The following is a 26,046-nucleotide window of genomic DNA, read 5'->3' as shown; positions in this document are numbered from 1 at the left end:
TTTTTTGAGTACTTTCTCCACCACTGGTTCTAATGGATTTTCTATGTGACAGATTCAGCCAAGCCAATCATTGTAGCTCTGGCTGTATGGTTAGTCATTTTTCAATTGGCAGATGATCCTCCACCGTCAAAAATGATAAGTTCATTGCTCTCTCTAAAGAAAAAACCCAACACCCCAAGGACATGACATTGCCATCCCCATGTTTCACAGTGGGGCTGATTTGGTCAGGACAATGCGTAATATCAGTTTTCTGCCAAAAGTTATACTTTTAATCAAAACGGTTTCATGCACTTTTTATCTGACCAGACCGCATTACCCTGCATGTTTGCTGCGTCTCCTTCATCGATTGTGTCCATCTTCTTAAGGCTTTTCTCCATTGGGAGCAGCTCATTTGGAGTGCACAACTACAGCTGACCTGTCAATCTGAGTTGTGGATATTTGCAGCTCTATAGTTTAGGTGGATGGCCACGTCTTGGTAGGTTAGTAGCTGTGCCACACTTTTTCCATTTTCAGATTACTGATTGAAATGGAATGAAATGTTGAAAGCTTTGGGCATTGATTGTTAACCCAACTCTATTCTAAACTTCTCCATAAATTCATCCCGGGCAAGTCTGGTTTTTATACTTAAATGAAGTTACACACGAGTGAACTAATTGTAAATATTTGTGTTTGATTTTAATTAGTATCAGAGTAAAGTGGCTGCACTGTGGTTGTGGAATTTACCTAAAATGAATTCAAGCTAGAGGTCGGGTTGTGATATAAGAGGTGTGAATGATTTTGCAAGACACCTGAAATAGATATGAGTCGCATATGTCTTTTGAACAAATCCTTAGTAGCAAACTAAAAGGTCCTGTTACGCTGTACTTTTGTAACATGTTTGAATATAAAATTAGAGAGAGTTAAAAAAAAAAGCTGAACACGTGAAAACACACACACACACACACACACACACTTTCACTGGCTCCATCTGTCTGCATAAGAAACACACACACGTACATGCACTTCTGCACATTCAACTCGAACGCTTACAAAAAGAACAGGTGAATATTTTAACACTACATGCATCCTGCTGTTGGCCCACGTCCTCTCCCTCTCGGAGCCCTGTCTTCTCTGCTTCATCACTCTCCTTGCGTTGCTTTGTCGCCGAGCTTTTACCAGTGAGGGTCAAGGAGAGAGAGCAGGGAAAGTTAAAGGAAAACAGTAGTGTTGCAAAAAAGACTAGCTCTATTTGGACTGGGGAAAAAATAATAAAAGCTCATGTGCCCTTTTCGCTGTGCCACAGGCTGCCACAGCCTACATTGTCCACACTGCTTGTTTGTAGGTATTGCAGCCAGAGGAGACAGACGTCCCACACGCACCCTTTTGAAACATTTCACTTCCCTGGGGTTTGGTCTCCTGTGGTACCTGTTTCACTCCCTGTGTAGTGAGCTCTCCCCCGCCCCCCCGATGCCCAACCCCCGCCCCCTTTCAATCATTCTTAATTCATCCATCTCTCTCTTATGGAGAGATGGATGAATGGATCAGCTGCTTCCTGATGTGCTGGTCCAGCCTATAGCATCACCCTCAAGCTTCCTCTTGTAGACACCTCCAAGGGATCCATCAAAGACAACGACTGAGCACGCATCTCTCCTTCTCTTTCAATCTCTCTGCTTTTTTTTTTTTTCCCCCTCCTGAGAATGGCTGATTACTGTTCGCTCCATGGGCTAAGTGGGGCAGATAGAAGGCTCAGCTGGAAAGAGACAGAGAGAGAGAAAGAGAGAGAGAAAAAAAAGAGAGAGAAGCAGACCAAGCGGAGAAGAGCGTCTCCTCTCCTTTCCTCGCACTCACGTGCGCTGACAACACTGACAAAGATGCAAAGCGCGCTCACTGCCAAACCTGAACACTGCTCACTACTCTACATGTCATCCTTTTGTAACGCTGCAAAACACTACAATCTATAGAGACAGAAAATATCAAATAAATAGATACAGTAGGATGTGCGAGGCATGCTCCAACATAGGGTTGTGCACGAAAGCTCACTGACACATTCAGGAGTTGCAAGAGGAACATGCTGAGACACACTGACAACAGGAATAACAAATCTGATCCTCAGTCATCTGCAGGCGGAATACAGCTGGCAAGGACGCCAAGGTGAAAGGAACCCCACTGCCTCCATCCCCACCCCTTACCTGATGGCGTACACTAAAGAAAAGGTAAACCCTAGAAATGTACTTTGACGCAAAATGATTCAAGTTCACAGAATGTGGGGTTAGACTCAGACTTGGCCATTGTTCGTACCTTCGTACTGGAGAATCTGGAGTCAGTGGTGGTTCTTGTACAAATGACGAGCCCCTGTTTCTGCCGCCCACCAGCTAAAATGCAAGCAACTATCTGAGTTTCTGCATGGGGAGTGGGTGGCAAATTCAATGCAGTCTTGCAGAAAGCACATAATATTGTCTCCCTGTCCTGCTGCACTTCACATCCATAAAAGATATAGAAAACTTGTTCATGGCAACTTGTACTTTAACTGAATTTGTGTGCTTTAGATGAGAGTAACCCTGAACTCTTCTGTAACACACAAGTCAGTCTGACATGAAACAAAGGATGCATATATAGGGGGGAAAAAATCTCCTGGTTGCAATTGGATATGGTGGAGAAGAAGTGATTCTATGGGCTTGTGTCATTTCAAAAGACGCATTGAACCCAGTCTCTGAAAGATAACATGATCACATTCAAATACTGGGAGTTTCACAATAAAAAAATAAAAAAAAAAAAAAAAACTGGTGGCCTTTTGCAAAAGACGGGTTGTCATTGGGTTTTTCCCTAGGAAAACAGTCCATAACATATTATCAAATCAAAGAAGAAATGGTTTGTTGTAGACAAAGTTAGCCTTCTTATATGATCTGTCCACAAACTTAATTCTTATGGAAAACCTCTGGGCTGAGCTGAAGAGAAGGAAGCAAGAGAGAGGAAATAGGCTTGTGGATGACCTAGAGTGATTGTGCAAAGAGGAAAGGTTAAAGATCCTCCTATCGCTCTCTGAACATCATACAATAAACTAAGATGTGTTCTTTTGCCCACCTAGAGGAAGCTATAAAAGTGTAGGGGTGCCAATAATTATCGCACTGGAAGTATTGTTAAAGGCTAGTTCTTGGTGTATTTTTTACACTAGCTGATGTTAAAGGTTGAATATTTCTAAAGTTTTTGTCCTACTCTGTTGTAGAGGAACCCTATGCTGCTGCTGAAATTATGAATTTATTTATAAAGCTTGTTACACATCTTTGCCAGAAGCAGCAAAAAAAAATAAAAATAAAAAATGTCCTCATCTGTATCATCTAAAGATCTGCCACTTAGCGTTTTTTGACATGTAGTGGAGTCCTGACTCCAATTCCAGAAACCACTGCTGAACAATACACAACTCATGATGCAGGCATGGATTACGGTGAATTAGAACAATTTGAGAAGTGTAGTCTTGAAGAAGCACATAAAATCGCTAACTCCTTTCTAAAGCATGTCCCCTCACAAAAAAACCCTGACAGAATTTTGGTTTCCCTCAGTGGGGGTCTTGTCCCACAGAGACCAATCAGGGTCCCTACTGAGGGGAGACCAGCAGTAAAAGAAAGCATACATAACAAGAAAAAAGAAACATGGTTTTATCTCATTAGATGGTGCTCTGGTGCCAGGCAAGATGGGGTTGTGTGTGTGTATTGATGTGAACATGTGTCTCAACAACATCAGAGAACCCCCCAAGATCGTGATGTAATTAATGTAGAGGCAGCAATACCGCGGACAGTGGTGACTGGAGGTGTCTCATCACCCTGCTGCGCTCATGTCTCAAACTGACAGTGACTACTCGTTTGGCAAAGACACACGTACACACACGCACACACACCTATACGGGTCTTGGTGTATTAGCACACACACACACACACGCACGCACACATAGAGAGAGAGAGAGAGAGAGAGAGAGAGAGAGAGAGAGGCTTGAATGCACATGAGCACGCACGCGTAAAGGCCTACAGCTGTTTGTTATGTAATGATTCAGTGATCGTGATCCAGTTTCTCATTTAAATAATCCACATATTTCCTCTTCGTGGTGTAGTCCTTGACCGACACAGCCGAGAAACGGAAACCTCCGTTAATTAAACGCCTCTCAATTCGGCGCGCACGTGCATGCACGCACGCTCCTGGTTTAAAGCGGATGCCGCACACACACAAATTACTCCATGCAAAAAACAAAACAAAACAAAAAACAACAACAAAAAAAACATTCTCTTTAGAGAACTCAAGAAAGCAGGCGGTTTAAAGTTTAAATACCTGCATTTGGGCCTGTTTCTAAACACCTGACCCCTGCTGAAACAGGCGCGATACACGCAACCAACCATATTGTTTACTTACTCGGATTGCCTTGCCAGGGTCAGAGATCGACAAAGAGTTGTTGGGGTCATCGGAACCAAAGATTTGCAACTGGGGCAACTTCCACCGTTTTCTGACTCACTCTCAATGGGGGAAATCGTAGAGGGGTCCGCTGGGACCAACTGCATGTCCCCCGGGTCCATAGGTTGGGCAGGCGGGGGCTGGACGCCCGGAGACACCTCAACCTGCGCTGGTGTTGCCGCATGCTCTGGCAGAGCCCCCGTCGTACTCTTGAGCTGGGGATCCTGCGGGTGGTGGTGATGGTGAAGGCAGCTGGGGTCCGGGAGAGTATGATGGGAATGATGGTGAAGGTAAGGGAGCTGCTGTTGCACCCTGACGTCCCGCAGGTGCCTGTTCTCGCCGATGAGCTCGTCCACCCGCCTGTCCAGCTCCTCTATCCGTGCGCGCTGGGTCTGGATGAGACTCTGCTGGTTCTGCACGATCGTGGTGAGCTCCCGGAGGTACAGAATCGCCTGCACCGGGTTTTCTAGCAAGCTGGAGCTCATAATATCCGAGATAAGTGGAAGGAAGAGAGAGAGAGAGCGAGAGAGACAGAGAGAGAGAGAGGGAGAGAGACAGAGAGAGAGAGAGGGAGAGAAAAGCTGGACTAACAGATGGAGGGACACAGGAGATGGAGATACTGTTGTGTGCGGATGAGAAGGTGTGAATGTCCTTCCGCTCTTCTCTTGGTTCTGCTCGGTTGTAGATGTAGCTGTACCGACCGAGCCAGTCTCCTCTTCTCCGGTCGTTTCCCTCCCTCCCTCACTCCGACTCGCTCCTACTGCGCTGAGTGGTGCTGATGAGAGGAGCCAGATCCAGATGTGACAGGAGGGAGGGGTGGCGCTTGGAGGCGGATGCGTCATTACGCACGAAAATAAGAGAGCAATCCAGAGCAAGGACGCACCCTGTAGGTGCAAGAAGTTCCTGCTGACAAGTTAAAAATATAATATAATATAATATGGTTGATTTTTTTCCCATTATAACAACAGAAACGTTACCTATATCTTTCTCTTTTTTTAAATGGACGAAAGAGTAGACTGTTCTATTAATTGACTACATCGTAACAGTCTAATCACCTAAATTAGTTATTCATATGTTTATTGTGTGTAGTGTTGTCACAAACGTTGTTTTTATTCAATGACAATTTAGTAAATACATTGAGCAATGAAAAAATGGCAGTACTTAAACTTATCTGGGCCAATTTGGTCAATGCAAAAGTTATTTCCCAGTGTTTTTTACTACCAGAGTTTTTTTTTTTTTAATCATCTTAAGGATGTGTGGATTACATCCATTTACTCTGTCTTCCTCCCACAGTTTGCGTAATTTCAAGGTTGATTTATTTTTTAGTCTAAAGTAGTTACAAAAAGGGAAAATACAAAACCAGAAATTAACTCCACAGTCTTGTCAAACAGTGAGTTCGTACTAGCTTTAGCTGTGACCATTTTATGAGCAAGAATTCACAATATTTTTTGTTATTCGTCAAATTAAATATGTGACACACTTGTTTTTACCTTCTGGTTGAAGAGAAAAATTAAAGAAAAAAAGTGTTGTTGAAAAAGATGTAAAACAATATGAAATCTCAAAGATTAATTTAACTAACATAGCCAAGTAAGCTAAAGAACGGATCGACCAAGCTAAAAGTCTATGGTTAAAGTAACCAAAGCGGCACCTCAAAAAATAAAATCCGAGTTACCATGAAGGCAGCACCACAGTTTGACGTTGTCATGTGATACAATGTTGCGGAAGTCCAGATATTACGTCTCGTAAAATCAAGTAGCTGTGCAAAAATAACCGAAAGCTTAAGCTAATTATCAAATACATCTTTTGTCGCCGTCAAACACGACCCATGGTCAGGTAAGAATGTTATTTTCAACTCAGCGTTACCCCAACAAACCGTATGGTGCTGCTCTGGGTGCTGCTCTTTAGCATTCCAGGGATATCTTTAATCTATTTTGTGTTATTTACAAGAAAACAGGGACGCTGTGAGTTTATTTGCTACAAGTCATAGCTGGCAAAATCATCTTCGGCGACTGAAGTAGTAAATTACAGGATAAATCCGTAATATAACGGCATCAAATCGGCTTCAGATCTACATTGTAGTAGATATCATGTGAGAGTCAGCATAGTCCAGAAAAATCGATTAAATTACACCAAACAGGAGAAAGTCCACTAGTGGAGTATGTCTGAGGGAACATGCTGACTCAAAATTAATGGCTGTTTCATTGTTACGTTAGGATTTTATTTATTCTTTTAGACCTTAGATAACTCGATACTGTTTTTGCGGTCTAAGTTCATACAATTAAATAAATTAATTCAGGAGGTTCATATTATTCGTTCAAACGTTTTTAGTGCAGACAATATAAACACGACACACAATGCAGTATTTTGAACACGTTTTCACTGACGTTATACCTCCAACTTAAATTATTAGCTAACACTATCAATACTTCACAAAGCTGTTATGGAATAATACAATTTTTGCCGTTTCTTCTTTGCAAAATGAAGCTCAGTCAGATTACATGGAGGGAATATGTGAAAATAACAGATTCTCAATTGATTGCATGTGTTTTATGTAAACAAACCGTGCGGTTTGGATTAAATACACAAAACTTTAATGTTTTGTGTATTTAATGTCTTGAATTATATCCATATAAAACCACCAAAGCTAAGTAACGAAAACAATTAAAATGTAATGTCTTACAAATTAAGATAAAGAAAAAAAATCTTAAAACCAAAAATGAGGTAAAGCAATTATTAGTTTACTGAAAACCTACATGAAATGGATGATTGTAGATATTTAAAACAAGATTTAAAGAAAATGTTCACAGAGAACTTTCGATAGATTGCCTGATGAAAAATATTTATGTTCTTTGCTCTACGGACGTTTGCATTGCTCTAAAAATTATTAAAGAAATCTAGTCATAACAAACATCCATCCATCCATTTTCTGTACACCCTCGTCCCTAGTGGGGCGTGGAGGGGTGCTGGTGCCTATCTCCAGCGAACATTTCGGGCGAGAGGCAGGGTACACCCTGGACAGGTCGCCAGTCTGTCGCAGGGCAACACAGAGACAGACAGGACAACAAACAACTATGCGCACACACACACACACACTCACACATAGGGATAATTTAGAGAAATCAATTTACCTCACAGTCATGTTTTTGGACTGTGGGAGGGAGCCGGAGTACCCGAGGAGAACCCACGCATGCACAGGGAGACCTTCTTGCTGCAAGGCAACAGTGCTACCAGTGCACTCCATCATAATGCACAAAAAGTTTTGTGCAATCATATCTATTTCAAATCTTCTGTCTCCACAATATTTCAGATTGCCGTCTGAAATATCATCCTAATTTGCAGGATCAGCGTATGCAATGTCATATAAATCAATGCTTAGATGCAATATTTTGCTGTCTGTAATATCTCAGGTACTTAAACTCTTAAACTCTACATGCCAATTCTATATTTGGCCAGTAGCCCTTAATGTCCACACCTGATCTAAATCTTACTGGTAGAGATGATGGATCTCAGGGAGAGTGGAGGAAACATTGTGATGATTAAAAAAAAGAAAGAGAGTAGTGAGGTGAACGTGTGTAAATCCCAATTGATATATAGTCAGCAAGCATGCAGCAATAAAACTGCAAGGTCAAGTTTTCCTAACATTGTGCTCGGGTTTATCAAACGGACACAGATGGTCAGTAAATAAAAGAATACATTTCCATAAAGCTGTCTAAACACTTACGTATTTCTGTGAGGGCGAGACTATATCATTTTAGGTTCAGGTTTGTTTTCTACATATATTCTACAAGCTGACTCTGCACCAGGAAATCTCTTAATACATACACAGAAACATAATCCAAATTTAACATTGTCTCCCATCAAATTTGGTACAGTCAGGAATAAGAATAATATTAGTAAATAGTCAGTATTATAAACGTGTTTTAAAAAATGAGTGGAATGCTCTACATAAATGAAATTTTCAGCTATAAATGGAATCACTATTGTGCCACTCCATCTCATTAATTACTCTAGAAATTTGCTTATTTTCCCCAAATTTGGCACACACCTAACATTAATCTTTTTTCTACTGTTTTAATTAATATCCATCTCGCTGTTCCTCTTAACAAACGTGTCTAGTTTAATAGCTCTTGAAAAGGGAGATAAAACAATAACAGTGCTTGGTTTCAGTTTCCTATGAAAATAACAATCTTGCTGTGCACTGCTGTTTTTTTGGGGTTTTTTAGGATGACACAGAGGCACTGCCTGGAGGGCCAGGTATACTCGGTGCCTCTCGTTCAGCCTGAGCTGAGGCGAGAGGAGGCTGTTCTTCAGATTGCAGATTCACTGCTGTACTTAGAGGTTATTTCTACAGACATTTTCAGAAGGTAAGCACACAACACACACACACACACACACACACACACACACACACACACTACAAATATAAATATAGGTAGAGTTTCTAAAGCACATGTCTACAGCATCACAGTTTTCCACATTTGAATTCAGAAACACAGACACCTGATTCAGATCCAGTGTTATAAATGGTTGAAATTTTTTATATTTATTTATTTACTTATTTATTTTTGTTAGACGAGATAATAGCCAATTTTCACAGGGAGCGTAAAAAATATATATTTTTTTTCATTGGAAGATGAGCAATGAAAATATTTTAGGTATAAAGCAGCTCTTGGAAAAGTCTCATCAACGCATTGAATGGACTGATGTTGAACATTACGGCATCTGCTAAAAGTAAGCTGCTATGGATCAAGATGTCACTTTCACTAGATTGCAGTTATTAAGCAGCGTATGTTTTACACCAGATGGTCCTGTCTGGCACGCTGCAACCATCGGCTTCTGTAATTATATCAAAACACATATTCATAGCTGGAAGAGTCAGAAAATTGTAGCATCGGTTACAATATGGCCTGTTTTAAGTGTGGGCACTTTCTTAAATTTTTATTTTGATTTTATTGTATTTCTGCTATCAGTGTTTTTACACTGTCTTTAAAATTATGGAATAGTATTGAATTTTCTTTTAGTTATTTTCAAGTCTGTATATGTATGGATAATCACTTTGGTATCAAAATGTTCTTCGGTGTTCCGTCTTTTTAAATTTGAAATCATATTTGGTAAGAATGAAAAGCCCAATGAATGTAAATTCAGTGCCTCCACATCACACTATAAGGTTAAAGGTGAAACTAAAATACCAAGAGCCAGTAATGGTCATGTTAAACTCTCCAAACTGTGACATAAAAACGTGTGGAAAAATTCTGCTACCCTCGCGGCTCTGGCGAAGGTCAACTCAACTGGCCGAACCTTTCACAATATTTCAGACACATTCTTCCTGATGCATGAATGTGATTATTGTCATGTTTGTGTTGATGTTGCTCCCAGGGTCTCTGAAAGTGTAGAGAAGAACCGGCGCCAGCTGCAGAGCGTCTCTGACCGGATCAGACTAGCTCAGGCCCGTGTTGACAAGATTAAGGGCAGTAAAAAGGCCACCAAGGTAACAAAGACAAAATTACAAGTTTTATACTCAGATTCTCGTTGAAGCATCACATAAAATCCTTATAAATCTGTGTGCAAAGGTTTTCTCCAGTGCCAAGTACCCTGCCCCAGACCGGCTCCAGGACTACTCCTCCATCTTTACCGGAGCTGCAGATCCTTCCTCTCAAACCCAGCCTCGCCGCAAGATACAGAATAAACTTCGGCCTTTTGATGAGAAGGCCTGGCAGGTGAAAAAAAAAAAAAAACACACACACACAAAAAATGTCCAATACTGTGCTTATTTTTTTTTCTTCGTGAAATCCACTTATTTTGAAAAAATCAATTGTAACATAAAAAGAAAAGTAGCATTCTCGCTGCCGCAATCAACATCCAAAATCGAGCTGAAACCTACAAACTTTTGAAGAGTGTGGAGTTTGATATTTTAATTTTTGTTCAAAACTCGATAAGCATTGAAAAAATCTTATTGAAAATGAACATTTTTTAACTTTAATCTAGTATCTGAAATATAATATAAGCCAGACTTTGTAGCATCATTTACTTTTAATAACTTAAAAGTAGATGATGCGATTGATCTTTGATTTATCACATCAAAACTTAAGTTTTTGTTTAACTTATTGATGAATTTGGGTTTTTTTTAGTTACTGAGAGAACTCGCAGGCAAATTAATGCTTGTCAGAAATAAAAAGAGCAAGAGCCTCCTAGATTGATGTTTTAAGCTGCACTGCAGTGAATAAAGCATTTGCAAAATAAAGGTGTCATAGATTACAAACTGTGCTTTGAAGAATTTGTGCTTAGTGTAGAATAAGTCCAAGTGCAAAACAAAAAAGCGCTCACTTACTCGCACTGCGGAGCTGGAAACCAACCCACCTAGTCATATTTTTGGCTATACAAATGTCCAAAATTCTGAAAAAAAAAAAAAAAAAAGATAATTTTTGTCCTGAAATGTGAATTTTGTAATTCTAAATTTGTAGGATCTGTGCAGAAAAGATGTATTTGTGTTGTGTTCACCTCGGCTATTTTATTGTGAGCAGTGCTCACACATTTCCTTATACTTTCAACATAACTTCATACAGTATATATGAATGTATATCTATGAGTATACATTCATAGATACTTCTTGCTATTGTTGATGCTTGAATTATGAGACCAATTCAGACCTGAAGTCTAACACAGTATCCTGTAAAGAGATATAAATACTTTTATATGTACAGGTTAGATCTTGATGTTGGTCCTGTGGGTTTCTTTCTCATGGAGAAAGAAGACGTCAGGGCTAATCTCAACTTCTCATATGTATGAAGGCTGCAGGGCAAAACCTCTCTAAATACTGACTGAGATTCAAAAATGTGAGATTGGGGAATGTTTTATCGTCAGCCCAGATATTTTCAAATCAAAGAGAAATGAGCCAGAGTGTGCAGAAAGCATGTAAATACAAAAAAAAAAACACTGATTTGATCCACAGTTTTGAGGCTTTTTTAGCACTGTGTGTGCTAATATCTCTACTCTTCTGATGCTGTTGGGGAAACACCATCTATTTCCCTCGGCTCATTTATGCAGCTTCCCACATCCACCGTCACTGTGGCAACCGGAGAGATGTAGCTTTTTACTGAGGTGGGAAAAGAAATGCTCTATAAGCTGAGCAATGATGAGAAGAATGAAGCTGCCCATACAACAAGCTCACATCTGGCTCAGAACATCTGGAAAGCTAACAACATCTGGGTCCAAATGTTGACAGACCAGTATTCTAGTGGGTCCTGAGACTCCGAAGTCTTATGCTGATATTTGGGTGAAAAGAACAATAACATGATCCACTTACTGATCATTACGAGATAGGTTTCCAATTTTTTTTGTGTGTCTTGGCGGCTGTTTTATAGTGCTCTATATGACACTTGTTAAATAAATGTCTGGTTACTCTGTTCTAAAATTGCTTGTATAGGAGTGCAGCTTTGACGAGCCTCCTCTCCTAACCCCATGTCTGTCTCATTTTAACTCCCCTCCAGGCATGAATTTAACCAATCCTTAGTTCGATGAAAATAAAACATTCTTCATATATTTTCCTTGAAAATACCCTTTCTACGCCTTTACATTACTCAGAAGGAACACCACTTGTTTTGCCTGAAACAAATGTATAAAAAGCATACTTCTCAACAAACAACTAAACATAAAATAAATGCATTTTATTTTTGCACTTGTTAATATCTATAAACGGTTACTATGTTATCCCCCCCCTTCTCTCTACACACTTCTTGTGTCTTGCTTATTCAAAATTCAAAATGTTCTCTATTCATTTTTTGAGGTCTTTAAATTTAACCGTCTGCATATTTCGCATATTTATCTGGGTTTATCCTGACATCATTCCCTTATCCTCTGATGCAAATTTTGATGTCGCTACATACTTTTTTTTAAATGCATGTGTCATTTCTGTCCTTTATAAGTAGTGTCTCATCAGCAGGTTTAGAAAAAATGGGAAAAAAAACAACCTCTGAAATTTCTACTATTTGACATCCCCCATCTAAATCCAGATCCCAGGTCTCATTCTTTCCTTGTCAGAACCTTTGATGCAGGTTATTTTGCAACCCACTTCGTTAAATTTGTCACATGCTGTACATGGAGTACATCAGAGGCCGTGCGCGCGTTGACAGGGAAAATCGACTGTAAATGCATGAGAGTTTGTGTGTCTGTGTTCGCTCGGCTCAGTAGAAGCTCGTGAATAATTTATAGCGAGCCCCTCCGTTTTTCCTGCACCATCTCAGCAACCTTTACAAAAATCCTGCATATTTTCTGCTGCGTATGCTTGCTCTCGCCAGAGTGTAGATTTTTGTTTGTGTGAAGGATACGTGTGTATTTGTCAGACTGAAAAAAAAAAAAGAAAAAAAAAAAGACACTAGCAGTTGTTTCTGGTGCAGAAATGAATTATTTAACATCCTCCAATAGAAGTGTCCCTTATAATTCCCGCTGATTGAGGGTGTGCGCGTCCTTTAGCAGAGGGATTGTCGTGGCTTTTGTCATTCTGGTTGCTCAAGATTTACACATTCCTCCCCACACACACACTTTGTATTGATCTCTCCCCTTCAGGAGAAGTTAACATATTTCCCAGTGTGTGTGAGCAATAAGAAGAAGGCTGAGGATGAGACAGAAGAGGGATTGGGCAGTCTTCCGCGAAACATCTCATCCGTCAGCTCTCTGTTGCTCTTCAACACCACAGAGAACTTGTGAGTGAACGGAGACGGACTGGAATGCTTCCTGCTGCAACAGCTGCACTGATTTCAAGTCTTTGCCTCTGCATCTACTAACTTGCATCTTTTGTTTTTCATAGATATAAAAAGTATGTGTTCCTTGACCCTCTGGCTGGAGCCGTGACAAAAACACACCAAACTCTGGAGACGGAAAAAGAGGAGAAACCATTTGATGCCCCGTTGTCGATTACAACAAGAGAGCAGATGGAGAGACAGGTGTGTGTTGATCGATAGTGGCTCGGCACATTACGACCATAAACCTATTGTGTATTTCACATGATAGGCCAAAATAAACAAGTGCATAAAAATGGGCTGTGTATGTGTTCATCCCTTTTTATTTTGATACCTACAATAAAATCTAGTGAGATTAGATATATGGAAAAAGTCACTTATTCAATAGAGTTCAGCTATTTGTATTGCAATCTGTTCTGTGAAGATCCCAGAGGGAGAAACCTGCTAAAGACTGTAAAATACCTGACCACTTATCCAGAAGGACAACAATGCTAAATGTGCAGCCAGAAGGGGCTCAAGGCATGTTTATGTGTTGGAAAGCCTCAGTTACAATTCAGACCAATTTAGAATCCGAGGCAAAACTTGAATATTTCTTTTTCAGATATTTACAGATGGTGCCCATGTAGTCTTAAAAAGCTCGTTATTTTGCCAAAAAAATTCACTCCAATAAAAATATAGTTGCATTTCCAGCTAAAGAAGGTTGAAGAAAGTTTTCATTCAGTGGGAATAACTACAAATGTATGCCACACTTTTAAGATTAAAGAAAATCCAATGATTTTTATGCACTACTGTGGATGGATCTTTTGCAAAAATCCTAATTGTATGCATTGAGGTTTGTGATTGTAATGTGGCAAAATGTGAAAAACAATGTATAGAACTTTGCTTCTGCAAGTTCCAGCATAGCCAGTATTGGGTTGACTTTTTAATATACAGGATTGCCTAATTTCTCAATGATGATCCTCCCCCTCTCCTCTCTAACAGACAGCTGAAAGTTATTTTTACGTGCCAGACCTGGGTCAGGTGCCTGAGATAGATGTGCCGTCCTACTTGCCTGACCTTCCAGGTATTGCAGACGATCTGTCATACAGCGCAGATCTTGGACCTGGATTCGCCCCATCAGGACCCACTCTCAACATCCCAGAGCTGCCCTCCTTCTCTGGGGAGGGCGTTTCACCAGGTGACATACCCGCCCTTTGAACACTTGCTTGACTGTGTCTTATGTTTGTTTATATATTTGCATCTTTATTCTTTTTCGCCTGCCTCAACTTTGGGCCATTTTTTTTATTGAAAAGCTAATTTTATGGGGTTTATTTTGTTTCAGGCCCTGAGCTCCAAAATAATCTTCCACCGCCCCCCCCCCCTCCCCCCCCCCCCCCCTCTGAGCCTGCCCTCCCTCCCACTGCTCCTTCAGGAGCTCCTCCTCCTCCGCCTCCTCCACCTCCTCCTACCATAGAGATCCCCGTGGAAGCTACTCCAACGCCAAGCTCAGGTTGGTTACATCCGAGCTCCTCGCTTTGAGTAAAAACAGTATTAAAAGTGCTGAAACCCTCCACTTCTAATGCAGTAGGAGAACTTTGTTTGTTCCCTAGCTCTAACCTAACTCATATTAATGAGTGAAGTTTAACAGGGTGTCCTCACTGTATGCTCTGAATACAGGCCCTGTGTCTGGCGCGCCGAGCGAGGTGGTGCAGCCATCAGATGGGCGCGCCAGTCTGCTGGAGTCCATCCGCAACGCCGGGGGCATCGGCAAAGCCAAGTTACGTAACGTTAGTGAACGCAAGATGGAGAAGAAGAAACAAAAAGAGCAAGAGCAAGGTGAGGGACTGAGAGGGGCTCGTCCATGTTTCATCAGTGACTTCAGGATCCAGTCTCGAGATAAGATGCACCTGTACTGCCACAGTTAAAAAGTCTTCATAGTCCTGGCAGTTTTAGATTTTATATTTCATTCAACTAAAAAGTCTGATTTTTGACAGAAAATTTGATTTTTATTTTACCCAAAAGATTCAGGATTTAAGTATCTACTTGTCTGTTTTTTGTTGTTCAGCTGTTGGAGCAGCATCTAGTGGTGGAGACTTTATGTCCGATCTCTTCAATAAACTCGCCATGCGCCGGAAAGGTGAGAATGTGAAATGCTCTTTATTTTATTTACCCAGGAATATCCCATTGAGATACAGTATTTCTTCTGCCCAAGAGTCTCAATAAAGAAGATAATAAAGAACCTTTTAGGACTAAGACCAAAAATATGTTATGTATCAAAATATTTTCAGCTGTTATCCATGTGGAGTCATGACCAGATGCCTTTTTAAACATGACTCTCCAGATGATTTCTGTTTTATAGTAATAGTAAGGCTAGCAGTTAATGAACAGGAATAAATAAAAAACATATTAGCCATTTTGCTGTCATGTACCAATTTTAACTGTGCTAAAGAACTTTAATCTATGCTGAAGTCCATTGTTACTTGTACAAATTATGGAAATGTACAAATAATATCACAATAATACACTTAACAAAAAAAAGTTATCTACCAAGGTTAATACAAGTAGTGAAAAAAAAGTTGGTCCCATTATTCAGCCTTGTGGAACACCACTCTCCACATGTGACCCAACTAACTGGGTTCGTTTGAAAACCAAATGAATACAACCTGTGTTTTGCTAACTTTGTATAAGTCAATGAGATTTACAAAAACCAAAAAACCGCAATGTTACCTGTAAACAGCTCTGATGCAAGTTACTGTGCCTCACTGTCAAATATTTTGAAAATAGTTTCACTTGTCCGTTTGAGATTCAAATATTTTAGTTGAAATTGTTTTTGTATTAGGAGGAATACCGATGATGATGACAGGTTGGATGTTCTTTGTCTCCAGGAATTTCAGGGAAAGGCCCAGCAGGTGGAGAGTCGGCTGAAAATCCCGCTGGTAGCGGAGGTGCATTCGCCAGGATGTCAGACGTCATCCCACCCCCACCCGCCCCACATTCAGCGGCGGATGACGACGATTGGGAAGCATAACATGGTGGACAGTGATCGGCACGAAACATACTTTTTTTTTTTTTTTATTGAAGAACTGGCATATTATTTACATAACGTAAAAGACGTAAATAGCCAAAAAGAAATGGTAGCTGGCTAAATAATTTCACAAGACATTTGCAGCTGTAATGAAATAAATATAACAGACTGAAATAACTTCACATTTTTATTAAATTCCAAATATCTAGAAAAACCTATGAAAAAAACATTTAGCGAGGAGGCTTTGAATTACATAGCACTGTCCTTAAAATATTTACATTTTCTAGAAGAAGTCATCATTGCTGAGTCTGCCTAGTAGCAGTTAACAGAAACTAGCTTTCAATCGCTAACATGCTGACTAAAACCTGAGAACATTTTGGTGAACAATGGAGAACCTGACATGTTTTAAATGTAAAATAAAGAGAACATGAAAACAAAAAACAAGATGTCGCTAGTAGTGATGGTGTAACTCATTTAAAAATAACATTTCTGAGTCTTATTTAAACATTACATTTTGTGCAGTTTCTTTCTTATTGAGGTCGTGAAGAAGCTCTGTGGGAGACAATCTACTCCTGTTTCTGCCTTTTCTCCAGGAAGAACTAGGAAAGCAGAAAATAAATAAAAAAAAGCTGATATTATGAACTTGCCTTCGTTCAGTCGAGATTCAAAAAACTTTTCGGGGCGCTTTTGTGCGTCATTCTCACCTTCCGTAATGCAGCAAAAGCAGGGCCAAAGCTTGAGTGTGTGCTGGTGCGATTCTTGATCCACGCGGGGAGTTTAGCGAGCGTAGCAGGTCGTGCGTAGCGCCTGTCGCAAAGGACAATGGAGGAATAGTCGCCTCTGTGTCGGATGGCTCTGCCTTTGGAGAGAACAGACATGTTAACGCCTCCCTATTAACAAATATTGCTTTTAAATTTACATTCTGTAATCGGTACCTATAGATTGGTTAACAGCCTTCATGCAGAGGTTTTCTACCAATGCTTGTCCAGGGTTTTTCCCATGGCTGTGAGGCTGCAACATAGAAGCAAAATCATTCATCTCTCTTACAACATTTTACCTTAAGTATAACAATTTTGGAGTGAAAGAAGAACCTGACCAGGTGTTTGTCAAGATACGACATCTTTTCCTGCAGCTCTGGAGATTTGATGTTGGGATACGGCATGCCGACCATCACCACACACCTGTAATCATATGCGCAAACACGCATAATTAACTTTTAATATTCCAGGCAGCGTACAGGAGCTTGTTAACCATGGGGGTTTGTGATTAACACACCTGCCCAGGTCGTCGGAGAAATTAATGCCCTCGCTCATCTTTCCACCGACAACAGAGAACAATATCGCTCCCGTGACTCCTCCGCTGCTGTCCACGGCACTCCTCTGAAACGAAAGCAGTGGTGAAGTCTCGCCACAATGACCGCATCACTGGCGATCAGATATCTGCCAGGTGGGAAGTTCACATTACCTGGATGCAGCGGGAAAACTCGTTTAGCACCTGCTCTACCTGGTTGGCCTTCTTTGGCTCCTGGAAGATCTGAGAAGCGATTGTGAGATGGGAGATTTAGGTCTTTAATAAAGCTGTGCTTTTTTTCCCTTTTCTTGCACTCTTCATTACTATTAAAATATGCTGCTGGTTTATACCTTTTTCTTATTCCCCAACCGGATAAGCACACCGCTGGCCTCCCAGTGAGAAATGATTCTCCTGGAGTATTCGTAGGAGGGGAAGAAACACACGACCCCGCCCGGAACGACGTTGCAGATGTTGGAGAGAATGCGTCCCGTTTCATCCATCTGTTAACAGAAGACTTTGCTGTTAATCCTTAATAAAAACATACACAATTCTATTTATTATCATTTATTTGGAAAAATGCACTTTATCACAAAAGATGGACAAAGTAATTGGCCAGAGATTAAAATCGACCTATTTTCCCTTGAGAATACATACTGAAGAAATTTTTTTTCCCCTCTCTAATCAAATTCATTAACACAAAGAGCTTCACCGGTTCTCATCTGTTAATGCATCAGCCAGCAGCGAACACTTTTCTTCAGTTTTCTGCGTTCAATAAAAAGGTTAAGGAAGCGCTTTGATGCATGAATGGGGAAGATGTAATTTCTTCTTTTTCTGATGGATTCAAAACCTCTACTTTTATCCATGAACCTGCCGCACTGTTTTATCTTGTAAGTGTGTCAACCTTAAGAATAAATAAAAACAATTTCAACTGTTAAAAGTTGTTAACTTATTGAAATGTGTCTGTTTGTACCATTTGGGGTGAGTCTCTGTTTTGAAAGGTAAAGTCCAGCTCCTGACCAGATGGACCGGCACATAAGACAAGAGGAAGAATGTTTTCCGGAGGAATCACATGGCCTGCAGATTTCATGAGAAGTAAAATAAAAGGATTAAAATGACACAATTTAACCATTGACGAACATAGGATCTTTTCTGCATTTACAGTGGTGTAACAGCTGTTGCTAAAAGACAATTCTTATCTGTCATGAAAAAGAAATGTCTTTATTGCAATCTAAACTTCTTTTAATGTACAATTTAAACCAATTTCACCTGGATTACTCTTTTAGTTATAAACCAGGACTGTTCCACTTGGATAAATTAGTCTGACTTGAGCTTAAAGTGAATTAGAAACAGCTGATTGTGGATTGTTCCCAACCAATAACTCAGTTACAAGTGGAGCAGCTGAAATATCTTTTGTGTCTCTTTTCCAAAGTGATGGGGTATCGAGAGGACGGTGCTCTGGTCTGTCAGAGTAAAAAAAAAAGAAAAAAAGAACCCTAACTTGATCATCTGGGAGAAGATCGGAGTAAAGCTGCTGCTTATCCAGCCATCTATTTTAATTAGATGGCCGTTATGAACAGAAATACGCATAAACTGAACCACTGACATAAAGAGCGTTATAAACAAAAGCTCAATAAGCAGTAGTGATGCGAGAGAAAAAGAGCCACTCACCACAGGAAAACTCTGTGATACGCTCCTCCTTCACTCCGGCAGAGAACAGTAGCTCCCGTTTGAAATCTGAAACCTATACATGTATATGTTTCTTTAATCTTAAAATCTCTATGCAACCCTTTTTTGTTGTTGTTGTTTGTCCAACTCTCTCAGAATCAACTCACAGGCTGCATTGTTCCCCCAGCAATGATGACTGCTCTGCACTCCTTCAACACCTGGGCGAAATGGACCGCTGGATTCAAAAGAAGGAACTTGACGCTGCTCTCGGACAAAGTGCCTGGGTGACAAGTGGACAGTCTCACACCAGGGCAGTTGAGCCTCTGTGTTTGATTTACGTCAGTGACATAAATCAAACACATCTCCAAGGTATTAAAAAAAGACGGATACCTTGTTTCTGTAACACCACTCTGCCATCAGTGTTACTGTTGGTGAGAGCCAGGAAGAAACCCTCCACCTGCATCATAGGAGATGCGGACAGCACTTTGTCTGCTTCGGAAGCCCCCTGCTGGTCTGCTGAAGGAACTGCTCGCAGGAGAGTGCACGGCGTATGATGAAAAATAAGCAAAACTTACAGCTGTTTGCTGTGCTATACATGGTCACATGCAGAAAAATAACACCTAGAATGTTTCTTAAATGTCCATAGAACGACTACAAAGAGGAAGCATCCCGAGGCTAACCTGGTGTGGAGCTGGGGTTGCTGTTTAAGGCCTGAAGGTAGCGATTTAGGCCTTCTGTGCGACGATTCTCCTTGTTGGAGCTGCTGTGGGTGTGCAGAGTCACACCAGTGCCAGCGTACTTCTCCACAAATCCACCCAGCTGCCGACAGAGGTTGAAAAGGTTTAAAAACGTAAGCAAGATATTATAATGTTTTATGTGCATCATATTAATCAAGCTAACATGAGAAATGCTTACCTTCCGGCTGATCATGCTCTTTTCAAAGTACCTTTGTAACTAAGGTAGGAAGATCAGTAATATAAATGTTTATTATTTTGGTAAAACTGAACATCCGACATGTTTTTGGGCTAAAAAATAACTACCTTAAACAAGTTGATGTTGTCAATCTGAGCTTTGAAGAGGAAGTTGTTAATAGTATACATTTCAGTCCCTGAGGGGGGAAAAAAGAAAACATTTTTTCTAGTGAGCAACTTTTCAAGGTTCGCCAATAACTGCGTTACACACGTTTATCCCCGACTGACCTGCTTGTGTAGTTTGACTCTGTGGATTCTGTCCAACTTTACCTGGAACAGGAAAACAGTGAGAAATGCCAGGATTATTATGAAGCACCCCAAAAGTTTTGTTTGGAAGTTGGGAGACACTCACCTCCCAGCACACGGATGAGTCCCTCTATCACAAACAGAATCTGTTTGATGTACATCAAGTTCTTCGCCTTCAGTCTGTTCCTGGTGTTTGAAACAGGTGCATATTGAATAAGAACAATGCGAGATAAAACTGAATGTATGATTTGATTCTGTCTCAGCGCTCACTTGTAGCGGTCGGCGTACTGGGTGAGCTGGGACTGGGCGCGGCAGAGCTGCAGAAAATTCAGACGTTAGGAACAACGACGCTGAGACCGAACACAATTGAGACTTAGAAAGAGTTTACCTGCGCTCCGCTGAGCTCTGCGCTGTGTATACAGGAGAGAGTGTCACTGAGGTTGTGCCCTTCGTCTATGATCACCACCTGTTTTTAAAATATGAAGTTAGTCATCCTGGTTGCAGAGCCCTCCAGACTTACTTTAAAACAAATGATTTGTTTATTATACTAGCAGAAATTCACACTGAAAATGTCCACTTTGAGTTCAGCAAAGTGAGTCAGAGGAGGAGAAACTTGAAAAAGTTCTAACAATTCTTATAAAATGTAACTGCACATGTTTATTTTATTTATTTCCATCATTTACTTCTTCAAATTATCAAAGTGTTCAGATACTTTTAATTAGTAATACGTACATTGTTTGTCCCTGGGGTATTTATGGTGATGCATGTCGATTTTTATACAACAGGAAATGGTTTTAATTAGACCATATCTACACTCAGAGAAATTAAACAGTTTAAATGTACTGCATTTGTTGAGGTGGGTTGAAAAATTATTTCTAAAAAACCCTCCAAATGCCCCTCTAAGTAAAGAGGATCTGTTCACGCCAACTGGTTGCCTAGGAGAAAAAAAACAAAAAAAACTTTTTGTTTACCGTTATACACTTGACATATGTGTGGAGTTTGCTAAAGAGAAAGAGTGTAAAATGGAGAGTTAATCCCAACATGAATTATGTTCGAATGAAGTGTTTTGTGCAAGGGACTTTTGAAATAAGAGACTTCCAGTAAAATTCTGTTGGGGTCAATCAATAAACTCAGTATGGCTCACCATTAGGTCTGCCAGCTGGATAAGGACCTAAAACATTCCCCTTGTAGTCAAATTAAAGTATGAAGTATTTTTGTGTTTAATTTTGCTGCGGCAATAGAAGATTCATTTATTTCTAGGGGATTATCATTGACATTTTCTGTAAATATCAAATGAAATCAGAAGCTAAATAGGCAAGAACTTTTTCTCCATACATCTCTGAATCAGATTAGTGCAGTTTAATAGCATTGCAAGCATTTAAAATGTAATTTAAAATGCTATTTAGGCTAAATTTGGTATAAATTATTTATACGAATAATGTATAAATGTACCTGTCCCTTTAGCTGGACACCTGCTGCCCTTCTTGTGGCCTCATGAAGAACCATCTGATAGGGCAAAACGACCAGCTACAAAGAAATAAAAGCAAAAAATGCTGCAAGCAGGACTATTAATCCACCTCTACCTTTAGCGGCGTTAACACACTATCAGAGAGGGCTAAAGGGGTATAAGTGGATAGATTTACCTGCGCAGGTGGGACAGCAAGACGTGTGGAATAATAGGGACATGCTTTTGTTTCCTTGCCCAGCTTCAGCAGCTGCTCTATGTCCTGCACCGTCCCCAGAACTTCATCCCTCATCTGCTGCAGAGCCAGAGCTTTGTTGTAAGGACACACAGTCTTCGGCGGACCCCTCTTTCGTTTTGCACCGTCTTCGTGGTGCTGCTTCTCTGCAAACAAATAAAAGAATGAGGGGGGAAAAAAACATATAAGCCAACAGAAAATGACCTTACTTTGAGAACTGAGTAAAGTTGTGGCTAAATGGCTCTCACCGTGTTTGTTTTTCTGCATCTCCATGCAGCGGTCATTAATGTGCTGGATGCTGCCCAGCCGCCGGACCTCCTCGTTAACACACAGATTCTGCAAAGAACAGAGTGCAGCGACAAGGAAAACGGGATCAGACTTATTGGTAACCTGTCTATTTTTGTTTAGTGATTATGCTTAAAAAAAGTGATCCGTTTTAACTGAACATGATTCTTAAAAAAAAATCTCAGTGGTGAGGGTGCTGTAAAGCATTTCAATCATCAAGCTGAGGTGCACACAGACACAACAGGAAATTTGCTCTGTTATGCTTTTATTTTGAAGACTAGTTTCTTTTTCTTTGAGGTCAACTTCCTGTGGGCTAGCTTCATGGAGTGCACACGTGATGGCAGCCAGGCCAGACTTTCACCTGGAGGGAACTCCCTTATTATCCATCTTATTGGGGCAGACTACAGGGTGAAGCTGAGCGATAAAGTGGACTGAAGCTTTTGTTTTTGCTTTTTATTTGTTGTTTTGTTTATTATCAGCATGAGTTGTAGTCAGTTAAGTGTGTGTTAAATAATTTTCTTCGTAATTTGCATCAGAGCAAAACTGTGAGATGAAAGGAAAATGTTTATTTTAAACAAACACAAATGACTTCTTGTCATGTCTCTTTTTCCAATACACCTAAATAAAATCCACTGCAACAGCTCCTTGCATAAATCACCTATTTCATAACTAAAGTCTCCGTTGTGTATCGGAACAGCTAGCATAAATCTAGCTGTTCTGTGAAAGTTTCGGACGTTTATAAAACTATAATAGTGAGCAAATAGCACCATAGAGAAAATTGTTGAGAAGTTTAAAGGAGAGTTTGGTTCTAAAATGGAACATTCTGGTCTGTGTGGTGAAAAACTAACCCTCCACCATAACATTCCTCAAATGTCAGACTATAACAAGCTGCAGCATTAGTTACAGTAAAGTAAATAATAAAAAAAAGACTGCCCTACAAAAAAAGGAAAGAATGAAAACCCAAACTATACCAGATATCATGTTCAATGTTTTTTTTTTTATATATATTATCATTGTTTTTGTAAAAGAGTGTGTGTGCGTGTGTGTGCACCCATCCATACCTGCCGAGAACCCAGCGTGACCAGACTGATGGTCGTACCGAAGGGGCTTTTCTGAACCTCATGGACAAACTGGGCCAGCTGGGAGTGAGTTCGACTGCAGTAGTAAATCTGCAAGCAGGGACGGTCACACTCACATCAGAATCAAGATTAACACACATTGTCATCTATTTTGAGATCATGTTTATTGCTGACTTCGTCACCTTAGTCACATGCTCTTCAACCAGCTCCTCATCATCCTCATCCTCACCTCCGAAGAATCTGGTAAGCAAAGACACCTTGTTTTAATCGCCTTTTCAGGCTTTTCATGACACCCGTGAGAGTGCAGTCGATGACAGCATTCACTCACCTGCTCTTACTCTTGGATTCATCATCACTCTCATACTCTGCAACAATAAGCTCCTCGTCCTCCTGATCTCCTGGCGTCGCGGTTTGTTCCTCCTTACTGAGCTGAAGCAGCTTGAATGCCTCATCCTCTTCGCAGCTCTGAGGTGAGGTCACAGATAAACATTTCCATCTACCTGTATGAAATGTGTAAGGACGGATTCTGAACATGGGGGCTCTCCAAACAGTCCTACCTTTCTTTTACTTGCATACTTTAGATGAAGATTATTTCTGATCATCTCCATTCGCTCTTCTCTCTTCTTCCTCTTCAGCTCCTCCTCCTGAAACAAAAAGCTTAAGTTTTATTAATGAAAAAACATAAATAAATAAAAGCTGCCATCCGAACGTCCCCCACCTTTAACTTTGACACCAGGTCACGTTCAGCCTTCTTCTGGACAAAGTCGGTGATCCAGTCGGGCTCTGCAGACGCAGAGCTGCTGCTGGATGATGGAGCAGCAGAGGCAGAGAGAGACGCTTCTCCTTCCTGCAGGAGAGCGGCGGCCTCCTGTCTCCTCTTCTCCTCATAGTCTGCCAGCCAGCTCAGAGCTCCACATATGAGACTTAAAGACTTGCCCGTTCCAGTTGGACTCTCAAAGATGCCCACTTTGCCTTGGTCCAGGGCGCTGTAGAGCGCTTTCATGAACTGCTCCTGGATGTCATAGGGCTTATAGGGAAAGGGAAATGAGTCCCTTCCATTTTCCATGCTCCTAAAGTGCCTGCAAGGAAAAAAAAAAAACATAAGGATAAGATAGGCCCATAAACTAAGTCATCCTAATTGTGTTAGGTTAAACACAGTGACGCTATGGTCCCAAAAGCAGATATAGAAGCTTTTGTAGGTGTGGGCTGCTGCTACATCCTGTTGGAAAAAAGGAAATCTGCATTTTTCAAAAAGGCTCGTCAGTAAAGAAGAAACATTGAGTGCTCTAAAATATTCTGGCAAATGGTTGCTCTGACTTTGGACTTGATAAAACACAATATTTGAAAATCATACAATGATATTATCATTAAATGTCAAGTTAAAACAGCAAATGGTACACTTTTGAATGCATTTCCCATCTCCACCCAACTGCCACGGACCTCACCAACGTCAAGCGCACCCACCCATTTCACTTCTCAAGCTCAGCAGCCAAATTTATAAGGTAACTTGGCACACCTGTGCTCAGAATGATCTCTCTTCAGACAAAGAACCTCAACTGAGAGCTTCCTCAAAGACACCACTGGTAGGATTGGACATTTTTCTCAGTTTACATCATTCAAATTGCATTCAGAAGACCAAAATAGATTTGTTTGATGCAATGTTTTTCATGTGTTTGGAAACAAATTCATTGCACTGTTTGGAATATAGTTTATTTTTCCACTGTTAACTTACAAGTAAATTATTAAATCATTACTTGAGAAACAAGTTAATTAGTTCAAGTTAAAATTAACTCACTGTGATCTAATTTATCTTATCTATTTGTAGGTTTTCAACCTATTCTTTGACTACTCATTGACTACTCACTGACTACTCTGACCTACTCATGTGAACCACTGCTCATGTGACCACACGTTTGCTCATATGCTGTTGATGACAGCCATCTAAAGGAAAGATAAATAAAAGATGTCACTGAGATGAGTTGTTCCTGCGTCTCTTTGGAGGAAGAAAGCCTTTTCAAGTTTGGGCAAAACGACTTATTAAGATTCTCCTGCAGATGAAGACAGGGGCCAAAGCAGATATATGTCTTTCTTTGCATTCATAGTTGCCATAAATTCAAAGACAGACACTATCCTGTCACAAGGAAGATATTGCCTCCTACCATGAAATGGTCTGTTACGCATCCAACAGTTCATTCGGAGTCTGAATGGGACATTTGTCACTCAAAAACGTACTAGTCGTAAGTAGCTAAAAGTACGGTTAACTTCTCGCATTCATTATATACGTATATATATATCGGCAAAGTAGTGAACTCACCACAGGGATGAAGTTTTGAAACGTACTTTGTTCAACTCCCGGGTTTTCAACAACCGCGCCAACAAACAGAAGTGGTCACAAACAGTGGCCAATAGGAGGAGGGATAAAAATAGAAGTGCATGTTTTACTATATGAAACAACTTATGTGGGCGGGGCAATTATAATACAAGCTTTATCTTCTTCGCTTTATAGTTTGCATTACAATTTTACAGAATATAAAAACTAATTATGATGTTACATCAAAATTATAGATATAAATTGTTTCTAAATCTTGTAATTGTTCAATTCCTTTAGCTTTGCACCGCCTTTGTGGTGTCTGGTTGTAGGACGTGAAACGCCAC

The 26,046-nt window shown here is 40.4% G+C and overlaps 3 protein-coding genes across 8 annotated transcripts in view; 1 reads left to right on the top strand and 2 right to left on the bottom strand.

Moving 5' to 3' along the window:
- iqsec3b (IQ motif and Sec7 domain ArfGEF 3b) overlaps positions 1-5,210 on the bottom strand; it is a 27,688-nt gene extending 22,478 nt beyond the window's left edge. The window contains exons 1-2 of one of the 3 annotated variants that reach the window (XM_015044776.1): positions 4,973-5,210; positions 4,378-4,924 (exon numbers count right to left, since the gene is read on the bottom strand). In XM_015044776.1, the coding sequence (XP_014900262.1) occupies positions 4,378-4,901 (524 nt within the window). In that variant the 5' untranslated portion in view covers positions 4,902-4,924; positions 4,973-5,210. Of the gene's footprint in view, positions 1-4,377 lie in introns of all 3 variants that reach the window. The other 2 variants (XM_015044777.1, XM_015044775.1) reach the window with 2 other exon arrangements.
- Positions 5,211-6,096: 886 nt separating this feature from the next.
- wash1 (WAS protein family homolog 1) lies at positions 6,097-16,595 on the top strand. The gene is made up of 11 exons (XM_015044773.1): positions 6,097-6,249; positions 8,640-8,780; positions 9,793-9,904; positions 9,987-10,133; positions 12,979-13,115; positions 13,220-13,355; positions 14,133-14,328; positions 14,473-14,640; positions 14,808-14,966; positions 15,196-15,267; positions 16,016-16,595. Exons 1-11 carry the CDS (start codon positions 6,242-6,244, stop codon positions 16,156-16,158), a joined length of 1,419 nt encoding a protein of 472 aa, XP_014900259.1. The 5' UTR covers positions 6,097-6,241; the 3' UTR covers positions 16,159-16,595.
- Positions 16,332-25,895, bottom strand: ddx11 (DEAD/H (Asp-Glu-Ala-Asp/His) box helicase 11). Of its 4 annotated transcripts, none has more exons than XM_015044770.1 (27): positions 25,551-25,895; positions 24,110-24,470; positions 23,949-24,035; positions 23,720-23,856; positions 23,574-23,631; positions 23,374-23,481; positions 22,276-22,363; positions 21,971-22,173; positions 21,780-21,854; positions 20,716-20,793; positions 20,598-20,644; positions 20,434-20,513; positions 20,310-20,351; positions 20,151-20,218; positions 20,026-20,064; positions 19,791-19,929; positions 19,501-19,635; positions 19,278-19,390; positions 19,114-19,186; positions 18,416-18,519; positions 17,796-17,945; positions 17,620-17,688; positions 17,431-17,534; positions 17,252-17,336; positions 17,091-17,166; positions 16,860-17,014; positions 16,332-16,754 (listed from the first exon to the last, which is right to left on the bottom strand). In XM_015044770.1, the coding sequence occupies exons 2-27, from the start codon at positions 24,455-24,457 to the stop codon at positions 16,722-16,724; spliced, it is 2,694 nt and encodes an 897-aa protein (XP_014900256.1). In that variant the 5' UTR covers positions 24,458-24,470; positions 25,551-25,895; the 3' UTR covers positions 16,332-16,721. The 4 variants fall into 4 exon arrangements, with proteins under 4 accessions (XP_014900256.1, XP_014900254.1, XP_014900255.1 ...); XM_015044768.1 differs by having other exon boundaries at positions 25,706-25,895; XM_015044769.1 differs by lacking the exon at positions 25,551-25,895 and adding an exon at positions 24,832-24,860.
- Positions 25,896-26,046: the final 151 nt, after the last annotated feature.

The sequence above is a fragment of the Poecilia latipinna genome, unplaced genomic scaffold (assembly GCF_001443285.1).
Source record: "Poecilia latipinna isolate Pla-1442-1.1 unplaced genomic scaffold, P_latipinna-1.0 Scaffold689, whole genome shotgun sequence".
NCBI classification, from domain to species: Eukaryota; Metazoa; Chordata; class Actinopteri; order Cyprinodontiformes; family Poeciliidae; genus Poecilia; species Poecilia latipinna.
The sequence above is the reverse complement of the archived record's forward strand: the minus strand, read 5'-3'. Positions and strand labels throughout refer to the sequence as shown.

Bases quoted from the DNA above. Each gene is read 5' to 3' on its own strand.
- wash1 (XM_015044773.1), top strand. The intron at 8,781-9,792 runs GTAAGCACACAA...TGTTGCTCCCAG, and splicing joins TCTACAGACATTTTCAGAAG to GGTCTCTGAAAGTGTAGAGA. The intron at 9,905-9,986 runs GTAACAAAGACA...CTGTGTGCAAAG, and splicing joins GCAGTAAAAAGGCCACCAAG to GTTTTCTCCAGTGCCAAGTA.
- ddx11 (XM_015044770.1), bottom strand. From the start codon at position 24,457: ATGGAAAATGGAAGGGACTCATTTCCCTTTCCCTATAAGCCCTATGAC. The intron at 23,482-23,573 runs GTGACGAAGTCA...CCCTGCTTGCAG, and splicing joins TTGAAGAGCATGTGACTAAG to ATTTACTACTGCAGTCGAAC. The intron at 22,364-23,373 runs GTATGGATGGGT...TGTTCTTTGCAG, and splicing joins TCACGCTGGGTTCTCGGCAG to AATCTGTGTGTTAACGAGGA.